Source organism: Trichoderma harzianum (assembly GCF_003025095.1).
Source record: "Trichoderma harzianum CBS 226.95 unplaced genomic scaffold M431scaffold_6, whole genome shotgun sequence".
Taxonomy (NCBI): Eukaryota; Fungi; Ascomycota; class Sordariomycetes; order Hypocreales; family Hypocreaceae; genus Trichoderma; species Trichoderma harzianum.
In genome coordinates, this window is record NW_020209254.1 from 1,534,718 (window position 1) to 1,558,555 (window position 23,838).

A 23,838-nucleotide genomic window follows, 5' to 3' on the forward strand; every position below is an offset into this window, starting at 1 on the left:
TTGACTTGTAACTATCATTTATACCTGAGTTTCTTATATATCGTTTCCTTTGTTGTTGGATAGGGAGAGCTTGGGCGTATTTCGGAGGGAGGACCGGGACGATTGTTTCACACCAGCGTGAGCCCTTTTTTATTACTATTTTCTTTTGGGACTGGGGAGGGGGGTATACCCGAAACCCCCCTTGGGCGCATCGGCTGTTTTGGGATAGCATCTGCTAAGGAGAGGAGGCAACATTGGATGAAGAGATGGGAAAAAGTGTACGGAGGCTTTTTTGGAAAGTAGACCTACCAGAGGCGTAGATGTAGCGAATAGCATGCGTCATGTACAGATTCGACATTGCAGAGGTGTGCATCTGTCTGGTCGTATATGCAATACAAAGAAGCTTATACCTGGTTTCTCATCATAATTAATATCAAGGATATGGCTGCTACTATTTTGATGCATTCAGAAACTTACCAAGAATTGTTACCGTTCTGAAGTATAGTGCTTTTATGATTCAGAGAGACCCAACTCTCGACTATTTATTGTGAGCGCTTGATATGGGCTGTCATCTCATCTTACAAATCACACTCCCACAACTCATTTATAATTCAGGGCCAAAAGGAAAAAAGAAGAGAGAAAAGGTGAGTAATGAGATGAAGCTGAAACTCCGCCCTGCGGACATGGCCAGAAACGACCTGGACTCATCCGATTGCGAAAGCTGGCGAGACGGAACGAAAGTCGGCGGCCCACCGCATCGGAGGGACCCACCGAACGCCGAACGTCCCAAATCCGCCGCCGAGGTGGAATTGGTCCGGCATATATAGGCCGATGCAGCTGAAGTTGCATGATGCATGAAGTGTTCTTTTCTTTTCAATCAAGTCATGCCCCGTCTTGCCATATCTTGTTCTAGACTGGGGAAATTCCACCGCAAGCAGCACACTGTGATTTCAAAGGCGCTTTACTACAGCCAAGTTTCCAGCCCATCTACTATTAGTACTTCCATCCGCATCATGGACGTCCCGACGACGATGCGCTCGCTTGTGGCGCCGCGACAGGGTGGGCCGGAGGTTTATGAGGTGCGAGAGTTGCCGGTGCCGAGCATCACGCTGCCGACGCATGTACTCTTGAAGATGCATGCAGCGGCAGCTAACACGGGGGAGCTGCAGGCCGTGGCTGGGAAGATGAAGCTATTTCATTCACCAAAGTAAGACTGCCGTATCTGCTGGTCTCAGCCGCACGTTATTATACGGAACCCAGGAACACTGGCCGACTAACTGCGTAATTCATCTAGATATCCAGCTCAGATTGGCGCAGAGGGCTCTGGCGTGGTCGTCGCCGTTGGGCCCGGAGTCAAGGACCTTAAAGTTGGAGACGAAGTGTTTGGGGCGTACATCGACAAGCCCATGTTCCGATTCCCACCACCTGGCTTCATCTCCGAGTATGCGGTAGCCGAGGAGCGCTTTCTGTTGCGCAAGCCGGCGCATCTCTCCCCTGAAGAGGCCGCTGCCATGACAGCCGTGGTGGTGACTTCGTACCAGACATGGCGGCGCGCTTTGCAACTCATGGGCACAGACAGCCTCGAGGGCAAGACGGTGTACATCCCCGCTGGGCTGAGTAGCACGGGGGCCATGGCGGCACAAGTAGCCAGAAACGTCTTCGGCGCAGCCCGCATCATCACGACGGTGTCGACGCCCAAGCTGGCGCTGGTAGAGCAGTATCTGCCGGGCATCTACGACCAGGTCATCGACTACAAGACGCACCGGCCGCGGGACCAAGTAGCGCCGGGCAGCGTGGACGTCATGTACAACACGCAGTGGAACAGCATGGACGAGGGCATCCCGCTGCTCAACCCCAAGACGGGGGTGCTCATCTCCATCACCAGCGCGCCGTCCAAGGCCACGGCGAAGAAGATTATCGGCGCGGACCGGTTCAGCTGGTGGATCGGCTTGCTGCTGGATCTGGCGCAGCTGGTGTACTGGTGGAAGCTTCGGGGCACGAGCATCAAGTACGAGATGGTGTCTGGCAGCCTCGAGATCCGGGAGGACCTGGAGAAGGCGGGGGAGATTGTGGCTCTGGGGAAGGTCAAGCCGGTGATGAGGACGGTGGAATTGGGGGATTTGGAGGCGGTGAAGAAGGGGTGTGAGGAGGTGGTTACTGGCAAGGGGGGGATAGGGAAGCTGGTGGTGAAGATATGAGCGATGACGGCGTGTGAGTGAGATTAGGTATGGGATTGATACCAGACGATATATATTCAGTACCTTATCTTTTCAGCAACCACATATGAGCGGTAATTATATTTGATATCATCAACAACATTGTTTGTTTTCAGAGTCTTCTTTGTACTGTAAACACTCTGGCTAAACGGCATTGACTCCTCATGCAGTTCCTTGTCCATATTATATGTCATCAATCACCACCAACTTTTAGCTTGTCGCGAAGCCACTCTACGCGCTGCGACGCATAAAAAAAAAACCGCGACTCGCGCCATCTCTCAGCGCTTGCAGGCGTTCTCTCGTCGCGCCTCAGCTGCTACAAATACCTGCTGGGAGACCCGCCTCGTTACCTCAACGACCGCCCAATCCAATTGATTCCGTCTCACTCAGCTTCTGTCTCCCCCAAAACTCAATTCGTCCCGGCCTCCCGTTTTCGTCTCTTCCTCTTCTCTCTTTCCCGTATCACCACAACTTGTTTCTTCTTTTTTCATCATCTCTTTTGCAAAGCATTGATTGATTGAGAGGGAGAGCGTTGCGTGCGAGCGAATTCCGCTACAACTTGGTTTTCTTTTTTCTTTTTGAAACTTCATCCTTCTGCATCTATAGCCATGGCGACGCTCCTCAAGCGCAAACGCTCCGCCGGCGAGCTCTGCCCTCCCTCCGCCGACAACTCTATGATGGTCCTCGACGCACCGGCCCTGCACAGCCGCACCCTCAAGCGCTACCGCGACAACAGGCCGTCGGACGAGGAGGTCCATCGTAAGTTCTACGAATGGCGCGCCCACCACCATCTGAGCCCCAACTCATCATGCCTGCCCGCAGAGCACACCCTGGACCTGCTGTACTCGGCACAACAGAGGCCGTCGCAGGGCCAGCAGCAGCAGTCTCAAGACCCCGTCGTCGAACAGCCGGCCGCGAACGCGAACTCGAACGGCCAGCAGCAGCAGCAGTCGCTGCATCGCTTCTGGGACATCCATGGCTCCGAGCCCAGCTCCGGCACCTCGTCGCCCGGCATCGCCAACCCTCTCGCGCCGGCTACCAATTGCGACGACTGCGGCGCTGCCCTGGCCGGGACCGACGACGACGGCATGGACGTGGACGGCGGCTCTGTGCAGGACGCGGACACGGCGTGCGGCGCGTGCGGGAAGCACGTCTGCTTCAGCTGCTCGGTGAGCAACCTCGGCGAGCAGAAGCGCTGCCTTCAATGCGCCGGCCGAAGAGTCTGGATCGGCGGCATTGGCTGGACTAATGCCGGCGTCTCGGTTTGTTAAATGCATGAAACTTGAAAACCCCCCATGTTTTTGGATTGGTATTTTGTTTTCTTTTCACTTTTCATCTTCTTATTCTAGTACTCGACTATGATTTGGGCGAGCTTTTGAGGAGCTTTTTGCTTTGGGACGGCAGGCGTTATCAGGGTATGCGCATATATGTGTGTGTAATGTCTGCATGGCATTGATTGATGAAGAAAAGCCAAGGGTTGGCTGCATAGCTGGCATGCTTTAGCGGGCATTAGTGTCTTGTATAATACGGGATTTCTAACTTGCTCTGCCATTGGAATTATATGCCCCTTTCTACTGAATGCCGTCTCACTTGGCTCTTTTTATGGCAGGTTCCATACACGCGTGCTAAGCACTGGATAAGCATGTCACCCGTACCCTGCGCCCTGCAGTCGTGGTTCAATGTTGAAAGTAGAATAGTAATGCTGATAAATGGCTATATCCCTTATTAAATACATGGTAGGCCCAAGTATACCAAATGACGAACACGCCACGGGCAAGTTGGGCATTTCCACTTCACTCCCATTAGCATATTCCCTGATTCCAACCTGTACACCAGCATCCAGATAAAGACCAAGAAGAAAAAGGAACCTCCAGAGACTCCCGTCTAACCACGGCGCCGAGTGGTGGGGCCCTTCTTTGGAACGGCCGATGAACTTCCCTCGGACAGAGCTCCGACGGGAATCACCTCCTTCTGCTTGCCCCTGGCCTTGGCCGACGGAGCGTTCCAGTAGTACACCATCTGCAGAGCGAGGATGGCGTTGAGGGCAAAGCCAGAGATGAAGCCGTACAGTATAAGCTTGTCGTCCACCTCCTGGAGCGTGGTAAAGATGCGAGTCAGCGAGCCGGCCAAGTAGTTGAAGACCTAGATTTTTCATTTCCGTTAGCCACATTACGTTCGGTGTGAGACAATATAAGTGTAAACGAACCGCAAAGGCGCTGAGCTGGCCGGTGCCTCCCTCTTGCCAGATGGCCAGGATCTGAGGAACCTTGCTGGCAACGCCGAGGACACCAGCACCAGCTTGCAGATAGCTCAAGGCCTGCATATCCACAATGTTGTCCGCAAACAGCGCCGCCGCACTGACAGCCAGCGCGGCGACAAACAGGGCGGCCGTCGCGGGCCGGCCGCTGTAGTTGAGGACGAGCATGGCGATGACGACGTTCTGGCCCATGATGAAGGCGGTCTCGCCAAAGGTGCTAAAGGGGAAGCCGTTGCGCACGTTGTAGGCCAGCGAGATGAGGTACGCGCTCGTCTCCAGCAGGTACGACAAAAAGGACACGCCCTCGGCGGACTTGGACTGCAGCAGCTTGAGGATCTGGGGCACCTTGACGACGGCCGAGGCACCGACGATGCCGATGCCCAGGCCCTTGCTGATGGCCAGCTTGATGCATTCCGTGTTTTCGACGTCGACGTCGAGCAGCAGCGCCTTGTAGCAGGTTTCGCCCACGATCGACACGCCCAGGTCCCGGATGGGGGCCGGCAGGTTGTGCGTGATGGGCTGGACGAGAGACCGGACGGCGTCCATGGCGGGCGGATGCGAGGCTGAGCTTTGGAGCTTGGAGCTTGGACAAAGACGAGGCTGTTTCGATTCGTTCCGTTCTCCGCGAGAGAGAGAAAGTGAGAGGGAGCCTGCTCGGGGAAAAAAAGCTTTTTTCTTTTTTCAGTTAGACGCGCCTCTTGAGCCTAGTGCCGGGTGGAGCTCAAAGAAAGTTGAGTGTCAAAAGCCCCCCTTTGAGGTTGCGTCGCAATGTTGGCTGGTAGCTTTGAAGCTATCGTTCTGTCTTCGTTCTCGTTCCTTGTGCGGAATGCGACGCTTCTTTGTCCGAGCCCTGGTCAAGTTCAGGCCAGATTGCGCTTGTGCCTGGATGACATCAGGTTATGGCGGGGGGGCCTTGCGACTTTGGTGTGGCTCAGCTGCGGCGTTTGTCAGGCGATTCAGTCGTCCAAGGGCCTGAAAAGGAAATGGATTGAACTGGCTGTGGAATAATCTGGAAAACATACAGAAGTGAGGTGGTGGATTGAGATGAATATACACTGCAGTACAATGTAATCTTTTCTTCTACATGGAATTACCTATCCATAGATACCTGTAGTACAGATCTATGCCCCAACCCTCTCCCAGATCAACATCTGGAGTCCTGCCCATCCTTTGCCACCGCCTGCCTGCATTGACCGCATGGCGCTGGCAGTGGGCCGGAGGGAGGCAGCTGGAGAGGCGATCAGCCGGAGTCCAGCGGGCTTAGCGGCGGGATGAGGGACGGGGGGGGCAGGTCATTGATGGAGTCGATAGGCAGGCTGGGCACTGGACTTAGGCAGTAGCCGCCAATATTGCCTTCACCAACACCGCTGGAATACATTGAATGAATGAGTCTGGCTTGTCTGGTGCTTCCATGTTCTCTTCAAACTCCCCCGTCTTCATCACTCTCTGCCTGACGTGATGCTACTCATCCCTTCAACTCTTTCATCACCGCTCCCTCTCTCTCTCTTCTCCATCTGTGACATCATTCTCAGCCCAGCTTTTTTCTTCTTTATGCACTGCAAAGGCAAAACGCACGCACTAATCTGCTGCACCAGCTAACCACCAAAGCGATCAACCGCTCGCCCCAATCACAGCAGCACAAGTCAACCCTAGCCCATGCTAGTCGACATGCCTCGCCTTTGTCCGCCCTTTGCACCACCTGCAGCCACGACGCACGTGTCAGCCCGTGAGGGTCCGTGAGGGGCCGTTTGCGCCATTCGTCCTTGGTCACCAGCATCACGGCCGTGGCCTTGGTCATGATGGAGTCGCATCTGCTGGAATCCAGTGCCTGGGCGTCAGCATCTGCCTCGGTCTGGCCAGCCTCTGATACGCCAGCCTTCTTTTTTCTTTTTGCCATGGCATAGCCGAGCCTTTCTGTCTCCAGTTTCTTTTTCTTCCAGGTTCCCTTTCTCGCTTGTCTTCTTTCTTCCTGCGGCTCGTCTTTCCTTTGTGGCGCACAACTGCCTTGCTAGGCTGGCTGACTGCCTCTGATCAAAGCCAACCCACCCCCCATAGCCTACCTATTTGACTCCAGGCCCGGGCCCTGCCGCAGCTAGTGACATCAGTTCATCTCCCACCCACCTTTTGCTTCCTGCCTCTCAGCTTTTGTTTTTTGTTCCTGGAAAAAAAGCCTACAAACCGTCTTGGATGCGAGCCTTTCTCGCCGTCAGTCGCCGTTCAGAATGGCCGTTCCGCGATCGAATGGCTCAGCGCCGCCGGAGCCCATCAAGTACGCCTACATGTTCGAGACAGACAAGAGTCCGACAATGCAGTTTGATGCTCTGCTGAGATCAATCGCGCGCTTTATCGTATGCCTTGGCATCCGACCCGACATGGCCAAGAGAAACGGCACAGCTAATGGTTTTCACGACAGGTTGTTGAGCTTGGCGACAAGAATGATTCTCATCTTACTCCCAAGAAGCTCGCCGCGTTTTACAAAGCCGTGGGTGGTGATTATGACTGTACGTCGGTAGCAAGCGGGCGACAACAGGATTGCGCTTCATGTGTTAACTCGCCGCAACAGCCTTATTCATGGAGACTCCTCACTCAACCATTTCCTACATGTGGTCAGTGACGGGTTGCCAGCACAGTCTGCAACCTACTGAGAACGACTTTGCGCCCCCTTCCATCCCTGCCTTAACGCCCCGGGGCTTCTCGCGCTGGGAGTCGGTAGAGATCCTTCTCGGGCCCGAAGAGCATGTGCCCTTCATCCAGTATGCTGTCAAGCATTGGGCCCTGAGGCATCCCGAGACAGGCCAAGCCTTCCCTCCCGACCTTCCCGCCAGCGTCTTTCCCGCACAATCGGATCAGGCAGTCGACCGCTGGCACAAGCAATGCGCCGATACTTTGCGCGACGAAGCGTTCAAGGAGGGAGAGGAAGCAAGCATGCCCAGCTCCAGCTCTGCGTCACGACCCGGGCCCTCTCCAGAACCTGCCGCCCCCAGGTTTGCCTACGTTCATACCGCACATCCCTTCCGTCCGGTCTCCCCTCGATCGAGGGCTGCTGATCCGAATCAGTCCGAAAGGTTTACTTATGTCCGTCCAGGCGAAAGACATGGGGCTAATTTCGGCCAAAGGCCTCCTATGCGTTCTCCCGAACGACCTCGCCGCCAGAGACCCGGCGATGACGCCTCCAGACGTCGAAGCTTTTCCGACTATGCTTCCACGCGCCAACCGCACGCAGACGGAATCCGCCATAGCTACTCCGGGACCTATCTCAACCCAGATCCCAGCCGAACAACGCCCAGCCGACCCGGCCAAGGCCGTCGGCACAGCCACGTCCAGCATCACTCGTCTGATGAGTCGTCAGGCGATGAATCTGTGGATGAGCCCGTACATGTGAGAGCCAGGCAGCGACAACGTGCCGGCTCACCCCAAACTCCCGGCGTTCGCCGAGTTGTCCCGCCATCATCAGGGCCTCCACCGTCGGCGGGCTCCAGCGTTCCTTCTTTCCGGACCCATCGCAGCGATAGTCGGGCTGAAGATGCAAGGAGAAGGGCTAGCCCGTTTGGCAACATTAGGGACAAAGTCTCGGAGACGGTTTCCAACATACTCCCAGGCAGTCATAGCCGCAACAGCTCAAGACACAGCTCCGTCAACGACCCTATCCGCGTGCGGAGAAGTCGCGAGCACATCCCCCCATCCCGATTGAATCAGAACCACTCAGATCTTGCCTCGGACGGCATATCAGAAGAAGACTCTAGCGAGGAGGAGCGCCTCCATCGCGAACGATTGGAGCGAGAACGCTACCGTCCTGACGACCAAGACTCTGGCGGGCACAGGGACCGGCAGCAGCGGCACCCACGGGCTCGTCCGGATCCAGGACGGCGCACCAGCAGCCATGCCGATGCCGACAGGCGGCGAGACCCGGGATGGGATATGCGAGACAGAGATCGCATGAGGGAAAGGAAGTGGGATAGACGATCCATGGAAGAGGGTTTGTCAAACGGAGGAATGCCTAGCCGGCGATACCAGGAATCGGCTTACACCTGAAGCATGCCCTCATGCAGATGAGAGGAGAGGGCTTTTCAATTCTTATGACGTGATGACGGATATCAATCATTTATACGGAGTTTAGCGATTGGGGCCTTTTTCTTTTCATTTTTTCATTTTATTCAAATTGTCTCTTCTTTCCATCTCTCTTTTGGCAACATTCAACGCGATTATATAGAGACACGCACATATATAACAGCAATGGTTAAAATGGCTGTAACGCCTCGATTCATTGACTTTCTGTACCATTATATGTTTCTCCATGTAATCTGTTAGCTCTATATAGTCTCTTTGGAGGCAAGCAATCTCATGCACAATTTTTGGTATCAAGTCTTTCCGCCTCTTTCCCTATGAACACAGAGAGAGAAGAAAATGCACATCGTATCCATGGTCAGCGCTGCGGCTACGACCCATCTGTTTAGTGGCAGACGAAGACTTATCAATGCTCTTTACATTAGGGAGGTTGCTATTCCGCTCTATCCCTGTTGCTGCCCCTGCAGTTTGGTCCGTTGCGCGGCGGTCAAATATGCCCGGCGCAGCAGATACAGAACAGAATACCAGCCCTAAGAGGAACAGCACTCATAAGCCTCCATCTGCCACTGAACAGACGAGGGATCGGCCAAAATGCTGCACATGCGACAAGGTTTTGGTGGCGAAGGGGGTTTTCGCTGGTCTTTTAATCTAGCCAGCAGGCTTTTGTTTCTATCCTCATCTCAATCTCAATATCTTCCGTCGCCCATCAAGGTCTGGTTAGACGGACATGTTCATGGGAATCGATTTGTGGGGGTCGTAGCCCTTGACCACGAAGTCCTCGACCTTCCAGCCATCGATGCTGCCGCCCTTTTCCCGCGTAATCTCCAGCTCGGGGAATGGCCGAGGCTCGCGCTCCAGTTGTGTCTGGAGAGCGTCGATGTGGTCGATGTAGACGTGTGCGTCTCCCATGACGTGGGTGAGGCTTCCGGGCACCAGATCGCACACGTGAGCGAGCATGTGTGTGAGCAGAGCATAGCTGGCGATGTTGAAGGGGATGCCGAGGCCCATGTCACAAGACCGCTGGTATAGCTGGCAGTGGAGGTGGCCCTTGGGCTTGTTCTCTTCCGTGGGTTCTGCGGCGTCAACGCCCCGTCCGCGTCCTGGGTACGAGACGTAGAACTGGGCAAACATGTGGCAGGGCGGCAAGGCCATGCTCTTGAAGTCTCGCGGGTTCCAGGCGCTGAGGATCATTCTCCGGTCGTAAGGGTTGTTGCGAAGCTTGTGGATGATCTCAGCCAGCTGGTCGACGCCCTTGCCGGCGTAGTCCGCCTTTGCGTCCACGTACTCGGCGCCAAAGTGCCGCCACTGGAAACCGTAGACGGGGCCCAGGTCACCGACCTCGCGGTGGGTCAGGCCGACGCTGTCGAGGAACTCGCGGGACCCATTGCCGTCCCAGATCTTGACGCCGACGTCGTTGAGGGCGAGGGAGGATGTGTTGCCCTCGATGAACCAGAGGAGCTCGGCGATGACGGCGCGGAGGAAGACCCGTTTTGTTGTGAGCAGAGGGAGGATGGGGCGGCCGTTGTCGTTGAGCTGGAACTTGAAGCTCTGGGGTGCGAAAACAGACAGGGTGCCGGTGCCGGTGCTGGGGGGGAGGGGACAAAGCGTCAGTACATGAGAGCCGCATGTCATGTATGTCACCTATTAGCGAGGCCTTACCGATCGGGTCTTCGCTCACCCTGGTCCAAGATCTCGCGGACCAGGTTGAGGTACTGGTGCTCCTCGTGTACGGACGTAGACCCCATTGTTTGTTTCCGGGGTCGAAAACAGGAACAAGGCCGAGAAAAAAAAAAGGTTGTATCAAGGAGAGATAAAGGGAGCAGATAAACCCCAGAGTTTGGCGGTGGAAGGAAAAGGAAGGGCTGCAAGAGGCGGTGATACCTGATGGCTGCTGTGTGACGTGGGAAACGAGGCGACGCGCTGGGACGCGCTCGATTAATTAAGGCGGAAGCGCTACACGTGATTTCGCGCCAGCTTATTAACACGATGTTGAGTCAAGCACGCACATCAAGATTCGCTGGTTATACTCCATGGCTTATACAGTTCTACTATGTAATATTTGATGAATAATTTGTTGATAGGACATGGGACGAGGAGCTCAATCCAAAACAAAAATGGCCCATTTCAGAACCCCATCGTTGTCATACATGCACCAAGTAAAAAGAGAAGAAACCATCGTCAGTTTCGCTCTTGCGCTGGGGCCACTGCCATCAATCCCACCAAGGTGACATCTCCCCCCTTGTTAGCTAGCCGGATATCTATGGTCGTCCACTGCTTGAACTGCTTAAACTTCGTCTTTTCCAGCACCTTCTTGCTTCCCGGATTTCCCACGTCTACCACGGCAACGAGCATCTCGACAAACGAGCCATCACCCGTCTCCAGCGTTTGGGAATCTAGGCTCGTCGCATCAACCTCAATCTCTACTTCGCTGCGAGGCAAACTCCAGTAGCTCTGGAGGAAGGCTGTCAGGAACTCGGTGGCGTATCCCTTGCCCCATGCCTCCTCTTTGAATGAGTATCCAACCTCTGGCCAACCAAAGTTGCGCCCTGTGATACTGCGCATGCCGCCCTTGCCGACCAAATCGCCGGTGTCCTTTTCAAAAATGTGAAAGCGGTAACCTTTAATGTCGTTTGGGGGGAGCATCACGTCCAGGCTCCTGCGTGTGTCCTCGAGAGTCTTGTCCGCGCCATCGACGGAATATTTCATCACTTCATGCTGGATGCGAAGCTTGTGCAGAGCGGGTACGTCTGAGATGCGTGGTGCTCGGATGATGAGCCGCGGAGTGTGTATTTCATCGCGAGCGTCGTTGGGCGGGATGATTGGGAGCGTTGTACGGATCTTGATTCTCTGCCCTTGCTCCATTTCTACCTAAGATCAAGAACACTGATTTTGCAAACGACGAAAACCTCAATCCGACCAGGCTGAAGCCAAGGACTTGTATAAATTTGTCTTTATGGCTCTTGATGTTGCCCACTAAGAATGATGCCACGCCTCTTGAAATCTCCGGGGCCGAGATTAGATAGCCCCCCACGTTTGGAACTACTACATTGATGTTGCTGTCTAGATATTAAAGAGGCCAGCATACAAGATTGCGCAAGTCTATTGTTACTATGGTGTTATGGGCAAGATACACGTAGGTGTGTTCGGTATGACTCAACAGCTGAGCACACTCATGGGGCCTGATACTAACACAATGAAGCACATGTTTCTGGCTCGTGTGTTCACCAAAGGGCCATGTGTCCACGCAGCGGAGATATGGAGTATCAACTAAACAATACCCCAAATAGGCGTCAGTTATTATTACTCATCGCAGAGAGAGCCGAAGCCGAACCGCACCAAGCCGAGTCGTTTTATCTCGGAGCGTTGAAGATGCCGGATCCGTCGCAAAAGGTCACACAGTCAGGCAGCTACAGTTGTAGTTGCAGTGCCCAATGCTTACCTGTACGCTGACGACGATTTACTGTACTCGTATTACAGCAGTGGAGCGCACCTGGAAAGTTGAAGTTTTAGAATGATTGAGTACCTACTCCGTACTCATACGATACAGAGCTCTTCTCACTACTCAAGTTGAAACTTATCCATGAACGTGTTTCATCTCTACAGGGTAGGAAGGCCACTGGCATGTGTGCTTGGATATTTTTCTGCAAGAAAGAAAGCAAAAGAAAAAAAGCATTCTGATGATTCAACTGTACTGGGGCAAGTGATCAAATTCAATGGATATTCTGCTAATGTGCGGTTCAGGCAGTAAGTGCAGTAGAGCAACGCAAGAACAGGGGCCCTTCGTTGCTACCGACCCAATCAGCGGTGCCTGTCGCCTGCAACGGCCAGCCCACCAATCCATCACGATCAAATCGAACTGCTGCTTCCAGCCAAGCCTTGGGACGACCAGGATGGCTCATGTACCTACTGCTGCCGCTTGATTCCATGTACTCCATGTACAGTAGGCACCTGCACATTGACGCGCGAGTACCACTAGGTACTATAGTGAGAGTACCACTACCTCTAACCCAGCTGAGGTGCATTCTTCTTCTTCCCCGGCCTTCTATTCTATTCCCCTGTACGGAGCGCTGTAGATTACGGAGCCCGTCATGCAGTTGCTGATCCACTCCGTCGCTCGCTGGACTCCAGCCAGGTAGCAGTAGCACTCACTCAAGTCACTCACTGGATCTTTCTTCACCACGACAGCAGCATTATCTGCCTATCCTCAGGCCCTCACCCGGAGCAGACGCACAACAAACTTCGTCGGCTGTACAACAACTGCTGCCTGCGTCTCTCCCGCCTCAAACCTTGACCTTGCCCAAGCGTCCTTCTTCCCCCCTTAGAGGCTCTCCTTGTCCCGTGCGCGGCCACTCTTTCGGATCAGCCCCCAGAAATAATCTCGGAGGCATTGTCTTCATTCCTAGCGGTCCCAGCACTGCCAACCCGAGTCCGCCCGCATTCGGTGCCTTGTTGGCTTTGCATCTGTCCATCTTCCCTTGTACAAAGCAAGCCAACATCTTCCAACAGCAGGCTTTTCTCCTGACTCAACTTCCCTTGCGGCGCCCTCGCTCAATCGCCAATTTACGCAACACTCGACCGGCATCTTTCTGCTAAAAGCCGCTTCGTCGTCCGATTCAGCCGCGACGATCAGACGACTGGTGGCGCCGTGATAAATTCTGTGCAATACGCCCCTCGATTTGAATCTACCACAGCGCCTACCGCAGCCATGAAGGGCCAACCCATCGACCAGCTCGTGTACGAGCAAATGTTTCCTCGGCCAAAGACCTTCGATCCGCAGGACTTCCAAGCTCTCCTTCAACGCAGCCTCATTCCCGAAGTCCGCCAGGAGACACACGCTTTCTACGGCCATCTCGAGACGCAAGAAGCCAAGTATCCCGGGCTCGACTACACCCATCGCACTCACCGCATCCGACTCAGCCGCTGGCAATGGCACCGCCGTCTTTTTAGAGCCTTCGACAGCCTGGGTCTTACACACGCTGAGATTTCTGCCCTCACCAAGTGGGAGGGCACCAAGTGGGCAAAGGAAAAGTTCGAAAAGGAGCAAGGCATCGTCATTAGAGACACCGCGGCCGATGGATTCCCCGATTGGACGGAGCCTGACCGGCCGTCTGCCCAAGGGCGGTCTGTCAGGATCAGCACCATTGACATCTCGAGCCTGGACGACGACGAAAACATGGACGTGGAGGAGAGTGACGAGGAGCTTGCGAGCGTGGGTGTGCGGCTCAACGAGCGTCTGCGCGCACAGGCTGCCCGGCGCGAAGCTGGTGACACATCCGTCGTCCTGGACGAAGAATGGGAGCAGTGGCTGAAGAATGCGATTGAGAGCGGCGAGCTGGCCCTCTTGACCGAGAGGATGACGGAGGAAATGCTTAGCCAGTCCCGTTCGTCTAGCTCCATGGCCGCAAGCCTTCTTCCCGACGACATGCTGCTCATGGCACGGGCTGGCCAGTGGTCGGACATTCCCGAGTTCCTCCAGCCGCTGCTCCGCCGCACAATCGACAACGAAAACTCCCTTCGCAGCGAGCACATCTTGACTTCGGCCACGCGGTCTACCTTGCAGTCTGCTCCCGATCACATCCCTTGGCCACGGCGCACGTATTCAGATCTACGACTACCGGCAGGGGAATCCTCCACAGGCCAATCTGGAAGACAGGCTTAAAGGGGCAAAGCCCAAAAGACGACACACTCTTACGATGCGGTGTCTCCGAGCTGATAGAACAACTCGAGGGACTCCAGCGAGATATTTACATCTTGCATTTCTTAGAACACTCAAAATTGTCTAGATAGATGTTTTTATCCCGTTCACCTTAAGCGAGATAGTTTTGCGCTTTGGTCGCATTTTGTCAAGCGTATGGGGACGTTACTCTGTTTTTTTGCTTCCATGTACCCTTTTTTTTTTCCTGCCAGGAGTTTAGGCGGTCAAGCGCGTATAACGGTTCATTTCTCAGTTATTTTTTTCTTGTCTTTTTGATTTGAGAGGTTACCTTTTTCTTCTTCGTTTCAGCCATGCGTCGGAGTCTTGTAGATAGGCATATATGCGTGTGTACCTAAGAGAGAAGGAGGTTTAACAGAGACTTTCGAAAAGGAAGGTAGGCTGAGGAGGAAATGAAAACAAATTGTTAGCAGAGAGATACAAGCAAAGGACTTGATGGAGCATTTAGATGGATTGCTACAATAATACGACGAGGTCCATTGGCACATCTGGCATGTGTCTTTCACTTCGCTTTTAACACTACTAGATTTCGTCTCTCTAAACGTTTTGAATTTCTCGTGATGTAATTGTAAGTACAATATTAAGATAGAGCCTTGATATAATGCGGCCCATGGTACCCTAAGCAAAATTTCCTTCATTTGAAGCTTTTTCGTTCCGATATTGCTTTCGGGGATGCAACTAATAATGATATACCAATTGTGAAACCTGCCCATGTAACCCGTGCCTGCGCCTGTACCGAAACGCCATTGCTCTTTTGGGGTTCAAACAGAGGTCCAACAAAGATTGTTAAAGAAAAAAGAAAAGAAAGAAACATAAAAAATAGCAAGCGTCTCGTATCATGATATCATAGAAGACATACTATAGTTCCCAAGTTGTGTGGATCCTGGGAGATGTTCTATTTCTCCGGCTCAAGATGTGACCACTCCGGGACGGCCTTGATCTGCTGCCACATGAACCGTTCAAGTTTGTTGGCTGACTTGGCATATGGCGTGCTCTCGTTGTTGTATTTGCGGCAGTTGTCAAATATGAGTTTGGCGTCCTTGATAAAGTCTTCGGGTGTGGCATATTGGTCGGCTTCCAGTTTGCTTTCCATGGTGCTGAGATCCATGGGCTCTTTGATCACGTCATAGTAGTCAGCCACGTCGTCTCTGTTGACCGGGACGAGGAATGGCCAAGCAGAGTTGTGGTTCTGGAGGTCGTTGAGCAGATGAAGAAGCTGGTTGTAATTGGGCCCGTGGCGTGGCTGGCGGGCAAGCTCGTCCATATCGGGAGACCACCCGGATGCCCGGATGGCAGGGATGTCAAGAGGATTAATCTGCTTTATGCCATTCTTCCACTCCTTTGGTGGCGGGTGAATGTTGTGAGACTTGGAGTATGCTCGAATCTTGGCCTGAACGCATTCCTTCTGCTTAAGGAGCATGCGACCCATTTCTAGATATCGAATGCGTGGTAGCATTGAGCATTGCATAATAGTTCCACCTTCGTAATCCTTGATATAACCCATCCAGACATGTTTCGGGAGAGTGATTTCTTTTGTGAATCCTTGCTTCTTGAAATAACCAATCGCATAATTGTCGGCATATGTCAAGAAATGCATGACATCGCTTGTCGCCTTGACATAGTCCTTCAAATGTGACATGAGATGCGCGCCGTATCCCTTGACTTGCTGGTCGGAGCTGATAGCACAAAACACGATTTCGGCGAATTGGCGACCTTTGAAGGGTCGATATGTGATACCGCCCACGACCTCGAGTGGCTTCTTGACAATGGCGATGGAGAGATGGGTTCGATCGTAGACGAGTCGCGCAATGTAATCTTTGGGCATTTTGGGGAGCTGCTTCTGAAAGATGCATTTGAGGCCTGTGAGAATGATGAGGGATTCGCGCTCGTTGTCGTTGTTGACCACCCGGAATTCGATTTCGCCATTGCGCTCTTCAATGACGGCGGGCTAAGTGAGAGTAAGAGTAAGTATGAGAGAGTCGTCACACTTCAGTAGATGTGTGGATGCGAGACGCCAAGGATGTGGCGTACCTTTTCAGGGAATGGAATTGGCTTCATCTCGACGGGCTTCTGCTCTGCTTCCTCAACGGCATCCTCATCGTGCTTGACCCGCTTAGATGAGGTGGGAGAGGAGGGATCATCCTCGGCTTTGCGCTTGCCGCCTAATTTGATGCGTTAATGATGCGATGGGTTTGTAAATAACGGGATACCTGTCGACTTACTCTCTTCTTTCACATCAGCCATGGTGTCGGTATGCGCCAGCGCGGCTGGACCTTGAGAGGTAGATCAAATCAATGCGAGATGATGGAATTATGGAGAGGTTGAAGATGGCATGTGTAAGAGACGGAGCAATAAACGTGACGTTACGCGGTTTCGGGGGAGGTCATGGTCCGAGCGTCCTGCTTAGGTAATTTGGCTGTGGGGGAAACCGCATGTCAGAGCCGCATAGAGGGACTAGGCTAAATTGGGAGCTACCTATTGTTGGATGGAATTGATGCTCTGATGAAGTGAATTGCTGCCAATTTCTAGACAACTTGCTTATAATTTATACTGATAACAAGAGAACCTGAGATTGGTCAGAGAATCAGTATGAATTTTAATTGGTCTGAAGGTTTTGCTCTGGGTTCTTCGTTCTTGCCAACTTCAACCATCAGTTGCCAGAGTGCAAGTGCTGCTTACATGATGCTCAAGTGCCACGAATCGCGCTAGACCCAATCGGCGTAATCGGCCAGATATCAAACATGAACAGCTGTGCACTCACTGCACTCACTCCCTCCAGCTCCAACAATCTCGCGATTGATTGACTGTCACCGGCTCCAACGAGAAGCCGATTGTACCAAGTTTTCTCCCTGCCATTCCTCGTGAGAAGCAGTCTGGAGCCTCAATCGCTTCGTTGCACAAAGCGCAGCACATGGATTCCTCATTGTACCAAGTTTGGCAATCTGCTGCTGGCAGTCCCTTCCTCCCCGTTATTGCTAAGGAAAGCCAATTCACCGTCGCCTTTGCGCTTCTCTCGCTGGGACTCGCCTTTACCGGTATCTTTGCACTGAGTAAGTTCTGCCAATATGCTGAAAGTTGGGATATTCATCTAATCATGGGTTGCCACAGATCATTCTCTGGTCAGCGTCGTTGCGCTCGGTGTCCCGGCCTCTCTTGCAATTGCGTATGAAGCAGCTCCCCTGCTGGTGTGCCATTCAATTGGAAAGTATATGCTAATAGGTCACAGCTTTGGAACTGTCTATATGTTCTGTGCGGTCGGAGTTTATGTCTGAGATACCCATTGTATACTAGTTGGCAAGAAAATCGCAAAAAGAAGGCTCCCAGAGCGAGTTGTTTTGTCTTGCGCCGTCCCTCATTTCATTACGCCTACAAGATTTGTTTTCACACCTGTTCCATTTATCCCAACATTTGACCATTGCCCATCCAAAGAGGGCATTTTTTTCGACAATGGCTGCAGAAGTAAAGCCTGTCTTTCGAGCGGTCTCGACATCTCCGAGGCCGCTATACCAACTTCTCCGCTGCATAGATTTTGCACAGAGAGTTCATGTCCAGATCACCGAAGATGGCATTCGCTTTGCGGCCGATAATTCGCGGGTCATGCAAGGTGCGATCAGAATGAAGTGATCTCTTGAGAGCGTAGGCGGCAGAGCTAACAGTAGGCGTAGGGGTTGCATTTCTGGACAAGACTCTGTTTTCCGCGTATACTGTGAACTTTCCTTTGTCAGAAGATGGCGAGACGCCCGAATATCCCAACTTCCAAATACCATTATCGACATTCCTCGAAATCTTGCAAATCTTTGGATCTGTGGACATGGCTGCTCGAGCTCAGAAGGCCGACCAAGATCCATACCGAAGTAATTTTCGCAACTACAGGCCAAGTGCGTTTAGCAACCAGACTCTTGGCATACCTGGGACCTGCACTATGTTATACGCCGAAGAGGGCGATCCGTTCAAGGTCACACTCGAAGAGTCTGGCATCAAGACTACCTCAGCGCTGTCAACCTATCTTCCCGAGATGCCAGAGGATATTCCATTTGACCGTAATGACTTGACGTTCAAAATCATCATGTCGTCCCGTACCTTGTTTGACTGCATCGCCGAGATTATACCAGCGGGGCCCGTCAAGCTGACTATAACAGCCACCAAGACTTCGCCATTCTTAACCCTTTCTTGCGCTGGAGACATTGGCAGCTCCAGTGTGGACTTTGCTCGAGGAAAGGATCTACTCGAAACGTTCACCATCAACGAACGCTGGTCACAGGCATACAAGTTTGACTTTATCAGGCATGCTAGCGAGGCGATGCGTATTGCAAGCAAAGTCAGTCTCAGAGGTGACAGCCAGGGCGTCCTGAGCTTACAATTCATGGTGGATGTGGAAGGAGGGAAAAGGAGTTTTCTGGACTTTCGCTTTGTTCCATTCGCCTCACACGATGACGGTGATGAAGAGGACGATGTTGAATCGGAAGCATATGATTGAAGTAGTCACCTCTCGTACAGAGTAATTGAAGCATGTTTGCATGATAGTTTCATTCTAATTTTTACTATGACGTGTCGAACTCAGCCGATGCCTAGTTCTCCTTTTTTCCAACAATTCGAGAATGAAGTCATCCCTTTCAGACACTAGATAAGGTATGGATGTGTCGATAGGGCTCGTCATGACGCGGTATGAAGCTCATTATCGCGTGTGTGAGACATCAACTGAGACCAAAAGCCCGCTGTTTCTCGCATGCTTTGGATGACTCCCTTGCGCCCAGATTACGTGCAAGGTCCGCCTGTGTGAGACTTTGCAAAGCGAAATGAGGTGGTCGCCTAGGAGGTCCGTGGAATGCATTCCGACTTGTTACAGCTGAGCGGCGGATAGGAGGTTGGGCTGTGAGATGAGATTCTCTTTATTTAGAGCTCGTTAACCCCGTGGCATACAAGCGCTTTTTTTTTTTTTATATCCTACTTCCTTTATTCTCTTCTTGTATGAAGCTATTCACACATTTTGCATAGGCGAAAGCGATGTCTCTGTGTTAGTTGTTGACGGCTTTGGGAAGACTTCAACTTTGTGCCTCCCTTTACCTACATTATCTGAGCATATCACCCATTCGACATAATGTTTCAATCAAAAGGCATCCGACTTGACTCCGAGCCCGAGAAGCTCCCCAACCCTCTCTTCTACAACCCTAAACCCCCCATTTCATGGCACGCAGACGTCCTCCAGTCCATCAAAAGCTGGCTCACCATGTGCTGCGGCAACCGCACCGCCTACAAGACGAGCGACGCGGCAGTCAGGATACTAGAAGAAGGGAAGAGCCGGGTCGAGGAAGACTGCGAGCCTCTGATTGAAGGTGGGACGGGTGCTGCGGAGAAGAGGGAGGCGTTGAGGGTAACGTTCCCAAGGCATGCGGCTGCCTCGTTTTTGAAGACGGGGACATCGAGGGGGATGATGGAGGCGAATTGGGTGTTGTGAGGGTATGGGGAAGAGAAGGGAGATGTGATGGAGGGGAGGAGATATTTGGTATGAGCGTCCGTGAACAGCTTCAATGCGCTGGTTTCATTGGTGTTGATGCTACCTAACTACTAATATAAAGACAGATTACACTACAATTCGGCATGACGACGACGGAATAGGGCATTTACAGCTAGATTGTACTTGAGGATATGATTTTTACTATATGGATTACAAGCATTGGGGGTGCATTTCTTTGGTATTATTTTGAGGGAGGGAATACGGCGGCATGATGGGATTAGTTACAGCAATAATCGCTTTGAATAGACTCAGGACTCGAATCGACAAAATATTCCAAACAAAATCAACATGTTTCCACAGTGACCTTGGCTATTAAAAGCTTCCCCGCGTATGACAATAGGCTTGTTACCTGGTCTGGTAGGTCAAATAGCGTAATTACGTACATTTGTAATGATACTACCACATCGCCCGCTCCCCGGGGTTTAAATGGCTACGATGGTGAGTCCATTATAAGCCTGCGACGTTTCAGTGGCGTGGTGTCGAATCATTTGACAAACTAAGCACAGCAGGCATCTATCTTTATATTAAACGAAATAAAACACCGAGATGTCCGGAATAAGTGGTTTCATCGGCGAAACATGCGGGCGCTAGGTCTGGCTAAAGCGTGCGAGAGACAAAAGAAAAAGAAAAAAAAAAACAATAGGACCAAGAAATAGCAAGAAAAAAAAACTTCTACTAGGAGCTGCCTCTCTCGACAAGGGCAGCATGCAAGAAATGACAAAAAAAGATGGCCTGAGCGGTATTTTTTTTCTTTCTTCTTCTGCCGACGCGAAATAGCCGCTTCGATCATACATAACCACCCCGGCTGTTTTGTTACTTGTTTTTTTTTTTCTTGCATGCGAGATGGACTAAGGCAGCAGGCAGATTGAGGTTTGGGCTTTACCCTCGATGCTCGATGCAACATGGCCTCGTGAGAAGCTACCTGTCATTGCCACGCAAATTCGCACGACATAGCATGGGGACATGGACAATGGCATGGGGCGGATGCTATTATCGGACCACCCAAGTGGTTGTCACCTACTGTAGAAGGAATACCGATGGATTTTTGGTGATGTCAGAGTAACGAGAGCGTATTGAGCGGGATGCGCTGGTATGACATGGAACTCGGACTGCTGTGGACTTGCCGGATATGTGCTTGGTGCTGTTCTAAGCCTCGGGGTCGATTTGGGCGGTAGGATGCGAATTTGTTTCATCCGTCAGCAGCAGGGTGAGAGAGTACGAGTATACGATGATACTGCCGCGGTTGGGTCGAGAGAAGAGACATGGATGCCACTCGGTGAACAACCGTGTCCATCCATACCTACCGGCAGTATGCGGCAGTATGTGTGTGCTTTGCATGCTGCTTTGTTTGGGTGCTAGAAGCTGGCAATAGGCAATATGCACATGCAAGTATGAGCAATCCTGGCCTTTTGATCGCCTCCAAGCTGGTTGCAGCAAAGATGTTCAAAGCCCCGCCGAGGCAAACAAGAAATGGCCGCTCTGTCGTGCTTTGCTTTTTTCGCCTGCCTCGGGATCTAGAACTATCTCGCCGTTGTATGTACTGTAGTTGTCGCTCGGCAGACGCATGTGGGCAGCGCTATCTTGACGTGAGGGGTAACAATGGGGATGACACCTACTGTCTCTGGCTATTGCCCATGTACGAGTATGTAGGAGCATGCACTAATTGGCGTGTAAGATGAAAACGGCTTGCTGAGTGAGTCTGTGAGTCTTTGAACGTGGCCGCCCTTCGTTTCTGGCAATTTGCCTTTGAAGGGCGGCCCAGCTGGCGGCCCAGGCGACGTGGCCGTGTAAGCCCGGACAAGCATGGCTGAATAGCTGTGCTGGGCTATTGTCATTGGAAGAGTCGTTGGCTATTCTGCTCCGTAGGTACTCGCAGTATTTGCCGGCTGCGAATCATGTTCGGCTGGCTGGCAGCGTGGGATCCGACGCTTGTGGGACAAGGATTAGTGGATGGAAGAGCCTGGTGACTCGTTGCTAGTCCGAGTGGTACAAAGTACGTGCATGGCATCCATCTCAGGCCGTCAATCGCCCAGATCGTCTGCTGTCGGCTTCCGAAGGATGGCTGCATGGATGCTGGATTAATTGCCTGGGCTGCGATTTGATTCCTCCGATTGACCGTGCTTGCTTCGGCACTAGCGGGATACGCTGATGCCGAAATGCCTGCATTGCCTATTTTCCCTTTGTTCCTTTTTCCATTTTTTCCATTTTCTTTTTATCAGTTGTTCTTTTTCGAGCATCCCCTTCTCTTTTGTCTTGAGCATAATGTGGATGAGGCAGAGAACACGACTCGCTCCGTGCCCCCGTTGGTCCTTGCACTTCATGCATGTCAGGTAGGATGGATATGATACCGACAACGATGACAGCGTCTGCGTCTCGCCTCGCCTCGCCTCGCCTCACCTCGTTCAAATCCCTCAGCGCATGTCTCGCCCACTGACCGTCAGATGCCGAACATCTACGAGGACACACGAGTAATTCCTTGTGGACTAAAAGGCCCCGATGCCGCTGCTAAGGCGACATGGCGGCCACGCTGTGGCGGACTCACCGAGAGCGGATGAGGATAAAAGGCCTCTTGGATTGACTTTGAATTCGCGGGGACCATCGACGGAGCGTAATCGCTAGCGCCATTAGCTGGGCGCCACTACTCAAGTCAGCCGGGATGGTCCGTAGGGGAGGGAGGATTCCAGATCTGGGCTTGAACTTTGCTGTACACACGAGTACTGTATCTGTGCATTATGTTGTTTCTAAAGATAACCACGGAGGCGTAAAACGTTTGGCAACAAACACATTGACACAAACAATTAATCCTTGTTTTCACTGGCCTTCCAGAAGCAGGGAAAAAAGGGGATCGTGCACCTTGGCGGAAACCACTGGCAGTTACAGAATGCTCCATGCCGGTGGGTACGTACCCCGCGATGTGAAGCAACTGGGCGGGCAAAGTTCAAGTCGCTCGCATGGTGGCATCGGCCCGTCCATCTCGTCTTGTGCACAGCTGGCCAAGTGATGCGCCTGTTGTACCGAGTATAATACCGTAGATAATATCAACATGACATTTGTTGCAAACCTGTGGTCTGTGGAGGTGTGCCAGAGACAAACCAAGGTACTGATGCAAGCAGAGACGGAGGGATGGACTGAAAGACTTACGGTGAAGCGGTGCTAACGTGCTCCCTGGGGCACTTTTGGCACGGACGGTACTCCGTATCTGATTGCGCATTTGATCAGTTATTTTTTTTTTTCTGCAATCAGCGTGATCACAGTGGGCAAATAGTGCTGGCAATAGTATATACTGTCTCCATTCCGCAATATATATGACGGTGGATGGTAGCGGATTTACTACTGGCAATAGCAAGAGTACCTATTGCAATATTAAATGGTATAGCATCTACTAAGGCGATAGCTGAGCGAAGTCGAGAACATTGGATCATGACATGGAACACTTCAAGTTGGCATTTCGTAATACATGCGCCTAGCACTCTTACTGTCAATGCTGTTATGGGGTACCTGGTACTGACTTACCTTGCTCACTCATGTACCATGTCTGGCATCAATGAGTTAGTTCTGATTCAACTTGCCCTCCCCTTGCTTCCCATTACTCGCTGCCTGAAAGCTCCACGTTCCATGTTCCATGTCCAAGCTCCGTAGTAAACGAGTGCTAGCCGTACTATCTACATGCAGTACATACTGTAGAAGAAACATGCACCGATATCAAGTTCTCTGCATCTTCTCTGTCCGTCCTGCAACGCAAATGCGGGGCCGCGACCAGAGCTGGGATGGAGATGGACGGACCGTCCTCGTACATGTATCCGTATGTACAGGTAGCATCAAGCATGGCCCATGAACGACTGTCGACTGCTCTCGGCGAGATGTCCTTGCCCAGAGACTCAACGTAGCAGCAGCTGACAGCTTTTGGGGCCCTTTTGGGGGTCTCTGTGGGGAGCAAAGCGGCATCTGAACTGCTTCAAGTGCCTTTGTGGGCGGGTTTACTTACAAGTTACAGCGCGCTAGGCCTCTTGGGGTGCTAACCCGCCTAGCTAGGGGCACCTCTGCAATGGCCGCCGTCGCTAACGAATCAACAGCGCCATTGCCGCCTATTACT

General features: G+C 52.3%; 14 protein-coding genes across 14 annotated transcripts; 9 read left to right on the plus strand and 5 right to left on the minus strand.

Annotated features, from left to right (window-relative positions):
- Positions 1 to 992: 992 nt before the first annotated feature.
- Positions 993 to 2,177, plus strand: M431DRAFT_5573 (hypothetical protein; the record flags this gene model as incomplete). The annotated part of the gene is made up of 2 exons (XM_024921469.1): positions 993 to 1,186; positions 1,274 to 2,177. 2 exons carry the CDS (start codon positions 993 to 995, stop codon positions 2,175 to 2,177), a joined length of 1,098 nt encoding a protein of 365 aa, XP_024774646.1.
- Positions 2,178 to 2,525: 348 nt separating this feature from the next.
- On the plus strand, positions 2,526 to 3,726 carry M431DRAFT_508391 (hypothetical protein). The gene has a single exon (XM_024919103.1). The coding sequence runs from the start codon at positions 2,804 to 2,806 to the stop codon at positions 3,464 to 3,466; it is 663 nt and encodes a 220-aa protein (XP_024774647.1). The 5' UTR covers positions 2,526 to 2,803; the 3' UTR covers positions 3,467 to 3,726.
- A 353-nt stretch (positions 3,727 to 4,079) lies between these two features.
- M431DRAFT_482142 (hypothetical protein) lies at positions 4,080 to 4,998 on the minus strand (the record flags this gene model as incomplete). Its single annotated transcript, XM_024916017.1, has 2 exons — positions 4,080 to 4,337; positions 4,402 to 4,998. 2 exons carry the CDS (start codon positions 4,996 to 4,998, stop codon positions 4,080 to 4,082), a joined length of 855 nt encoding a protein of 284 aa, XP_024774648.1.
- Positions 4,999 to 6,674: 1,676 nt separating this feature from the next.
- On the plus strand, positions 6,675 to 8,484 carry M431DRAFT_482144 (hypothetical protein; the record flags this gene model as incomplete). Its single annotated transcript, XM_024916018.1, has 3 exons — positions 6,675 to 6,800; positions 6,866 to 6,953; positions 7,016 to 8,484. 3 exons carry the CDS (start codon positions 6,675 to 6,677, stop codon positions 8,482 to 8,484), a joined length of 1,683 nt encoding a protein of 560 aa, XP_024774649.1.
- A 750-nt stretch (positions 8,485 to 9,234) lies between these two features.
- On the minus strand, positions 9,235 to 10,262 carry M431DRAFT_495204 (hypothetical protein; the record flags this gene model as incomplete). The annotated part of the gene is made up of 2 exons (XM_024917333.1): positions 9,235 to 10,102; positions 10,177 to 10,262. The coding sequence occupies 2 exons, from the start codon at positions 10,260 to 10,262 to the stop codon at positions 9,235 to 9,237; spliced, it is 954 nt and encodes a 317-aa protein (XP_024774650.1).
- Positions 10,263 to 10,695: 433 nt separating this feature from the next.
- Positions 10,696 to 11,409, minus strand: M431DRAFT_520260 (hypothetical protein; the record flags this gene model as incomplete). The annotated part of the gene is made up of 1 exon (XM_024920421.1): positions 10,696 to 11,409. The coding sequence occupies exon 1, from the start codon at positions 11,377 to 11,379 to the stop codon at positions 10,696 to 10,698; it is 684 nt and encodes a 227-aa protein (XP_024774651.1). The 5' UTR covers positions 11,380 to 11,409.
- Positions 11,410 to 11,507: 98 nt separating this feature from the next.
- On the plus strand, positions 11,508 to 12,099 carry M431DRAFT_434470 (hypothetical protein). Its single transcript, XM_024915133.1, has 2 exons — positions 11,508 to 11,663; positions 11,717 to 12,099. The coding sequence occupies exons 1-2, from the start codon at positions 11,636 to 11,638 to the stop codon at positions 11,965 to 11,967; spliced, it is 279 nt and encodes a 92-aa protein (XP_024774652.1). The 5' UTR covers positions 11,508 to 11,635; the 3' UTR covers positions 11,968 to 12,099.
- Positions 12,100 to 13,222: 1,123 nt separating this feature from the next.
- On the plus strand, positions 13,223 to 14,176 carry M431DRAFT_85919 (hypothetical protein; the record flags this gene model as incomplete). Its single annotated transcript, XM_024923614.1, has 1 exon — positions 13,223 to 14,176. One exon carries the CDS (start codon positions 13,223 to 13,225, stop codon positions 14,174 to 14,176), a length of 954 nt encoding a protein of 317 aa, XP_024774653.1.
- Positions 14,177 to 14,284: 108 nt separating this feature from the next.
- Positions 14,285 to 15,034, minus strand: M431DRAFT_434596 (hypothetical protein). The gene has a single exon (XM_024915135.1). The coding sequence runs from the start codon at positions 14,941 to 14,943 to the stop codon at positions 14,518 to 14,520; it is 426 nt and encodes a 141-aa protein (XP_024774654.1). The 5' UTR covers positions 14,944 to 15,034; the 3' UTR covers positions 14,285 to 14,517.
- A 91-nt stretch (positions 15,035 to 15,125) lies between these two features.
- M431DRAFT_85298 (hypothetical protein) lies at positions 15,126 to 16,474 on the minus strand (the record flags this gene model as incomplete). Its single annotated transcript, XM_024923536.1, has 3 exons — positions 15,126 to 16,178; positions 16,262 to 16,392; positions 16,453 to 16,474. The coding sequence occupies 3 exons, from the start codon at positions 16,472 to 16,474 to the stop codon at positions 15,126 to 15,128; spliced, it is 1,206 nt and encodes a 401-aa protein (XP_024774655.1).
- A 667-nt stretch (positions 16,475 to 17,141) lies between these two features.
- M431DRAFT_5581 (hypothetical protein) lies at positions 17,142 to 17,502 on the plus strand (the record flags this gene model as incomplete). The annotated part of the gene is made up of 3 exons (XM_024921483.1): positions 17,142 to 17,280; positions 17,339 to 17,393; positions 17,457 to 17,502. 3 exons carry the CDS (start codon positions 17,142 to 17,144, stop codon positions 17,500 to 17,502), a joined length of 240 nt encoding a protein of 79 aa, XP_024774656.1.
- Positions 17,229 to 18,854, plus strand: M431DRAFT_508398 (hypothetical protein). The gene is made up of 4 exons (XM_024919104.1): positions 17,229 to 17,280; positions 17,339 to 17,393; positions 17,457 to 17,834; positions 17,896 to 18,854. The coding sequence occupies exons 3-4, from the start codon at positions 17,678 to 17,680 to the stop codon at positions 18,705 to 18,707; spliced, it is 969 nt and encodes a 322-aa protein (XP_024774657.1). The 5' UTR covers positions 17,229 to 17,280; positions 17,339 to 17,393; positions 17,457 to 17,677; the 3' UTR covers positions 18,708 to 18,854.
- Positions 18,855 to 19,141: 287 nt separating this feature from the next.
- M431DRAFT_508400 (hypothetical protein) lies at positions 19,142 to 20,041 on the plus strand. The gene has a single exon (XM_024919105.1). It carries the CDS (start codon positions 19,329 to 19,331, stop codon positions 19,683 to 19,685), a length of 357 nt encoding a protein of 118 aa, XP_024774658.1. The 5' UTR covers positions 19,142 to 19,328; the 3' UTR covers positions 19,686 to 20,041.
- Positions 20,042 to 20,743: 702 nt separating this feature from the next.
- On the plus strand, positions 20,744 to 21,146 carry M431DRAFT_434479 (hypothetical protein). Its single transcript, XM_024915134.1, has one exon. It carries the CDS (start codon positions 20,838 to 20,840, stop codon positions 21,102 to 21,104), a length of 267 nt encoding a protein of 88 aa, XP_024774659.1. The 5' UTR covers positions 20,744 to 20,837; the 3' UTR covers positions 21,105 to 21,146.
- Positions 21,147 to 23,838: the final 2,692 nt, after the last annotated feature.

Bases quoted from the DNA above. Each gene is read 5' to 3' on its own strand.
- M431DRAFT_434470 (XM_024915133.1), top strand. From the start codon at position 11,636: ATGGGCAAGATACACGTAGGTGTGTTCG. The intron at 11,664-11,716 runs GTATGACTCAAC...AACACAATGAAG, and splicing joins GATACACGTAGGTGTGTTCG to CACATGTTTCTGGCTCGTGT.
- M431DRAFT_508398 (XM_024919104.1), top strand. From the start codon at position 17,678: ATGGCTGCAGAAGTAAAGCCTGTCTTTCGAGCGGTCTCGACATCTCCG. The intron at 17,835-17,895 runs GTGCGATCAGAA...CAGTAGGCGTAG, and splicing joins TAATTCGCGGGTCATGCAAG to GGGTTGCATTTCTGGACAAG.
- M431DRAFT_434596 (XM_024915135.1), bottom strand. From the start codon at position 14,943: ATGGGCAGGTTTCACAATTGGTATATCATTATTAGTTGCATCCCCGAA.
- M431DRAFT_508391 (XM_024919103.1), top strand. From the start codon at position 2,804: ATGGCGACGCTCCTCAAGCGCAAACGCTCCGCCGGCGAGCTCTGCCCT.
- M431DRAFT_508400 (XM_024919105.1), top strand. From the start codon at position 19,329: ATGTTTCAATCAAAAGGCATCCGACTTGACTCCGAGCCCGAGAAGCTC.
- M431DRAFT_434479 (XM_024915134.1), top strand. From the start codon at position 20,838: ATGACATGGAACTCGGACTGCTGTGGACTTGCCGGATATGTGCTTGGT.